The sequence below is a fragment of the Montipora foliosa genome, chromosome 8, assembly GCF_036669935.1.
Source record: "Montipora foliosa isolate CH-2021 chromosome 8, ASM3666993v2, whole genome shotgun sequence".
In the NCBI taxonomy this organism is placed as follows: Eukaryota; Metazoa; Cnidaria; class Anthozoa; order Scleractinia; family Acroporidae; genus Montipora; species Montipora foliosa.
Window position 1 is genome coordinate 41,720,591 of NC_090876.1, and position 5,000 is coordinate 41,725,590.

Consider the following 5,000-nt stretch of genomic DNA (forward strand, 5'->3'; position numbering starts at 1 on the left):
GATTATAGATACATTTTTTTTCACTTCGACTGCTTCGAGGTGAAAAGTAGTTTGCAAATCACTTGCATGTCATGAACCAATCAGAACACCTGAAAGAACTAATCTCTTGTGTGTTATGCACACAGGAAAACATGGCTTCCCATAGGTTCATCAACTTGCCCTGCGTTCTCAAGTTGCTATCTCACTGCATTTGAATTATTTCTTATTTTTTAAATTTATATATTCAATTGGGTTATTTTCGTTATGTCTAGGCTGCAGTAAATTCTGGAATGGCTAAGTTCTTTTGAAAATCAACCATTAGTATTGCTATTGAATACGGTTTCAGTGGATTGAAGTTAATTTACGGTAAAACAAGGTTCCTCGTAAAAACACAGTAAGCATTCAGCTGATACAAGACAATATGATGTAAGAGAACTAATGCGTGCCCCATAATAATTATTTGAAATTTAGTTTTAAATTGCCCCTATTCTGTGGAGGGTATTTTTATCTGTTGTTCCCTCGACCGCTTTCACTGATGGTGGTATCCATTTCGCCCACTTTAACATCCATTTCACAAACTAGCTCATTCATTCCATTGTGACAGTAGGCGAAATGGATGTGTGATGGACGAAGTGAATGCCTTAGTGGACGAGTGGAGTGACCATGCGACTTGACGAAACGGTGGCGGTAGAGGGCGAAACAGATATGGTGGTGGTTGTAGATGATGTGGTAATCTGCTAAGTGGACACTGAAGTTAGCGAAATGGATGTTGAAGCAACCGCAGGGGTTCTGGTAACGAGCAATGGTTGAAACAGTGGTTTAAATTGACCAGACTCTTAAGCAATGATTTCCAGATTTCCTTCATTTATTTTCTTACATCAATTCCGTCTGCTTTTGAATTGAATCCGACGTAGAATATTCAGGAATGTTTTTTATTTTAGACTAGGCCCAATTCCTACTCGTTTTCAACATAATCCGACTAATACGAGCTAAAACTAAACTGCAACGACTTCGATTGAGTTCGAAGCTGCAGGAGTTGTAGGAAAGTTCCTTTTCCTTTCTCCCAGATTCTCCCCCTCCCCCCCCCCCCCCTCCCACTGGGCCTTCAAACTAGGAGCTTTCTCTGCAGTCTGTCAATTTTCTATTTTCCTTATTATTCTAAGTCCCTCTTATCTTACTCTCTATTTTTTGAAGAAAAAGCCCCTGTTTTTTCCTTTTTCACTTCACTTTGTTTACAACAAATCACGATTAAAAAAACAACACCATGGTGTGGCCCACAGTCCATAATTGATGAAAAATGCAGTATTTGAGGATGAATTCTTCTCTTGCCGACATTTTTTACCCGGAAAATGCCTATAGACCCTGAGGTGTGGCTGTTACAAGCCAACGCCTAAGAGAACAGTACGCGTTGAAAGCTTTCAAAGTCTCAAGTGGTTCTTGTTTTTGTGGTACATATTATTTTTTTTTTTATTTTACCCCTTACATTGCTTGATGTCTTGCTATTGGAGCAAAGTGGTGTTAAAATAGCACACAAAGGAAATATTTCTTCGAGGTTTAAGCGTAACTTTATGACCAAGTCAACCTGGTTCCCAGGGTCCTCTCTCTTCCTCCCTCGAGAAGTACCCTAGTTGCGGCTGCGCACTGAGGGTGGACCCCTCGACTTCATTTTGTCAACAGTATTTACTTCTATCTAGGGGAAGGCGAAATAGATTGTTTTTCTTTTCCAAATGGCGCCCACGTTCTCAAGGCAGACTTCAAGGCACAGCTTCAAGTTGTGCTGCTTTCGTGTGATACAGACGTGATTTTAAAAGTAAAACAGGTAATTTGCCTCAAAGAGTATTCCAGGAAAGATGCAGTGGCAGTTCTTCCAACAAAATACGGAAGATAATTACTTTGTTTGAGATTATAATAATAGCCATTCCCGCGCCATGCGATGATAAATTTCCACTCCGGGCGCCGCTAAGCTCAGTAGATGAATTCAATGTAGACAAAAACTTAACCTCTGTGCCCCTCCCTTCATTCATTTTCCTGGAATCTGAAAAAAAAAATCTAACACACACGTGACTAGTCGCAACCGGGGCTCTTTCTGGAGGGATGAAGAGGCAGTTCCCCGAGAACGAGGTTGTTACCAAGTCAACAGACTTTTTCAGGAATAAGTGTTTGACTTGGTAGCAACCGATGCGAGGTCCATCTTTATAAGTGGCACGAAGTGTCCCTTTGAGCTCGCGATCTTTTTACTACCTAAGGCAAAAAGGTTAAAAATAGGGTTATTTTAAGGTTTTACTTGGCATGATTGTTTTTTATTTTATTTTGAGCAGTAGAATTAAAGGAGATACCTGGACATTTACGACCTATATTTCTGGACAGTTAAGAAACGTTAAAGCCTGGCCAAACGCTGGCAACACTTCAACGCAACATCTTGCAACATGTGTTGCACAGGGTGCCCAAACGCACGCAACATTTTCATCATTTTCAACGCAACATGTCACTGTCATTGCCCCAGGCCCCTGGCGCGCAAGAAGTGGACCTAACGCGCATGCCTTAGCGCAACAACGTTGCATGAACTTGGCCAAACGAGTACAAGATCATGCAACATCCAAAATGATGCACGAAAAATTTGACCGTTTTCAAATTTGATCCAACATCATCCAACATGTTGCAACATGGTGGCCAAACGTATGCAACATGCTGTGCCCCACAATGTTACAAGATGTTGCGTTGAAATGTTGCGAGCATTTGGCCAGGCCTTTAAGTTACACTTCGTTGGCTCTGCATCTCAAACACCTCCTCACTGTGCTAAGCCTTGACCTTCCGGTCTCCTGTATCATATTTCGCTCACAGCACAGTCTTGTCCTTGTACGACACACGCTCTAAAAACTGCGAGTTCAAAAGCATCACAAATCCCGATCCACGATGTATCCCTCATGAGAGGTTGGAGTTTGCGCGCCGGCGATCATTTGGTGTAGAACGCGTAGTGGGCCTGGATGCCGTAGTTTTTGCTGTGGGTTGTAATTGTCGTCTCTCCTGTGCCCGACCTTGAGGCGGTGATTGATTATTGATCAAACTGGGAACAAAACGAGGCGTTTTTTGTCCAAGAGGATCTGCCTTGACTGTAGAGATCTGTCACAAAAAGAAACCTATCATTAAGCGATCTAGTAAACAAGCAAGATGGGCTGCTGATGGCGTGGCACCTTTCGCAAGTGCCGATCCTTGAATGCCAATCCAGCATGCTTGCATAAAGAGTTTTGAGATAATTCACGGAAAAAGAAACCCTTAGGAGGGCAATCTTTCATAATTTATAAAATGTTTTTTGTTTCTTGTTTTTTACGCGATAAAATCTTTGAGATTTAACAGTTCCTTCTTATTTCTGCTTGCATTGTTGATCGCGCAGTGATTCCTTTTCTATTCCCTCTTCGTGTTTAAGCTCCATGATTGCGCACAATGGCAAACCATGCAGACAAACACTGAGCAGGCTGCATGTTTTTGTCGTTCGTGTACTCACTCAATAACTGTCTTTCAGGAAATCTTGGGGAAATAGGAAACCTTTGCTCGACGTAAACGCGAGGTTCCACAGGCCGTTTCCGGCTTTGCCCTTTTGTGTTAGCCTAACTATGTCAAGTTATCATAATGATTGTCAGCGCCTTTGTTTAGAACCTTGCCACGTTGCTTATTCCAGTTTTTCTCACGCTTCTTTTAGTCGTAATAATGGGGGGTTTTTACCTGACACCTATTCACCTCTCATTAAAAGAGATGGACACTAATCAGCGATCTCATGAAAGATCAATTATTAGAGGCATACAAACAGCCCTGACAAAGACACCAGGTAATACAGTAAAAACCCGTATACAAGAACACCCATTTTCGGGTTTCAGGCTGATTGGGTTCTTATATATCGGGTATTTTAGGTGAAATCAGCCTGAAAGTGTTCTTAAGTGTTCTGCTCTTTACTTCTAAAAAATGTAATTATAAGACTTTTAATTCTAAATACAGTTGTTGTACATTTGCTATAAACAGCAAGTGAAATTACTAGCATTTATACAGAGATATCAGTGAAATACCACAGTAAAGCTTCAGACACTGTTTGTTCTATTAAACTGAAAAGGGAAGTGTTTTTATATATAAGAACAATTTTCAATTTTCAGGCTGAATGTGTTCTCATATATATGCTCCTTTTTTTACCAAATTTCAGCCTGGGTGTTCTTAATCCACATGTTCTTGTAGGCGGGTTTTTACTGTAGTGTTGAATCATAACGTTGTGTGTTTCACTCAAAAACTTTTACTGAACACACATTAGTATCAAACCATGTCTTCGATTCCAAGCTTCCAAACAAAGCGCGTGGCGGGATCAACAATGAGGTTCTTAATTAACTGAAGAGAACGTGCTGCCTTTGTAATTTAATCTGCAAATGTTTACATTTTCAAGTCTGTTCTCTCCAGCAGAAGTGGCCGGCTTGGCGTGATGTCTCTTAAAAGGCTTGAGCCTTGTGGTGTATGAGGCCACCTAAGCCGAAACAGCCATAAGTCAAAAAGGGACTTTGCCGAGTGCTGGAACATGTAGACGTAGTCTCCTAAAGCTCAGTGTTATCCGAACTGGTAATCGTGCACGTGGTTTCGACCCCCGCAAAGGAGCACTCGGTTTTATCCGGGTAATGCCAGAGTTCCCGCCACTGCGAAATATCCTCTCTTCGTGTCTGATTATTGATAATTTCTCTAAATTACATGCAAGGCAACCTCAATTGCTAATCTTGTTCTTAGCTTTAGTTAGTATTAAGTGCGCAAGCGGTCAGATTTTCTAAAGAAAACCTCAATATCTTGGTACCTTCTAGGGCATCCTTAACTTACCTTTGGAATAAATACCAAGCACAGAGTAACTGTAGTGCAGAACACGACCAGAACCGACTGCACCACATATCGAACATCAGGGACATCTTTAACAATGGAGATTACCGTCATGCCTAGCGCACAAGGAAAAACTACGTTGTAAATGGAAAGTCCAATATAGCGAGAATCGTTTAGTCCTG

At 41.3% G+C, this 5,000-nt stretch overlaps 2 protein-coding genes across 3 annotated transcripts in view; one reads left to right on the forward strand and one right to left on the reverse strand.

Annotated features, from left to right (window-relative positions):
• The window catches only part of LOC137968947 (methionine--tRNA ligase, cytoplasmic-like), a 45,383-nt gene extending 43,063 nt beyond the window's left edge, over positions 1–2,320 (forward strand). For both annotated transcript variants that reach the window (XM_068815426.1, XM_068815425.1), the window contains one exon: positions 1–2,320. This exon is cut by the window's left edge and continues 684 nt beyond it. The gene's annotated coding sequence lies outside the window, so the exon portion shown is untranslated.
• Positions 2,321–2,458: 138 nt separating this feature from the next.
• LOC137968949 (gamma-aminobutyric acid type B receptor subunit 2-like) overlaps positions 2,459–5,000 on the reverse strand; it is a 39,547-nt gene continuing 37,005 nt past the window's right edge. The window contains exons 17-18 of the mRNA XM_068815429.1: positions 4,822–5,000; positions 2,459–3,099 (exon numbers count right to left, since the gene is read on the reverse strand). The exon at positions 4,822–5,000 is cut by the window's right edge and continues 157 nt beyond it. Of these exons, the coding sequence (XP_068671530.1) occupies positions 2,902–3,099; positions 4,822–5,000 (377 nt within the window). The 3' untranslated portion in view covers positions 2,459–2,901. The remainder of the gene's footprint in view (positions 3,100–4,821) is intronic.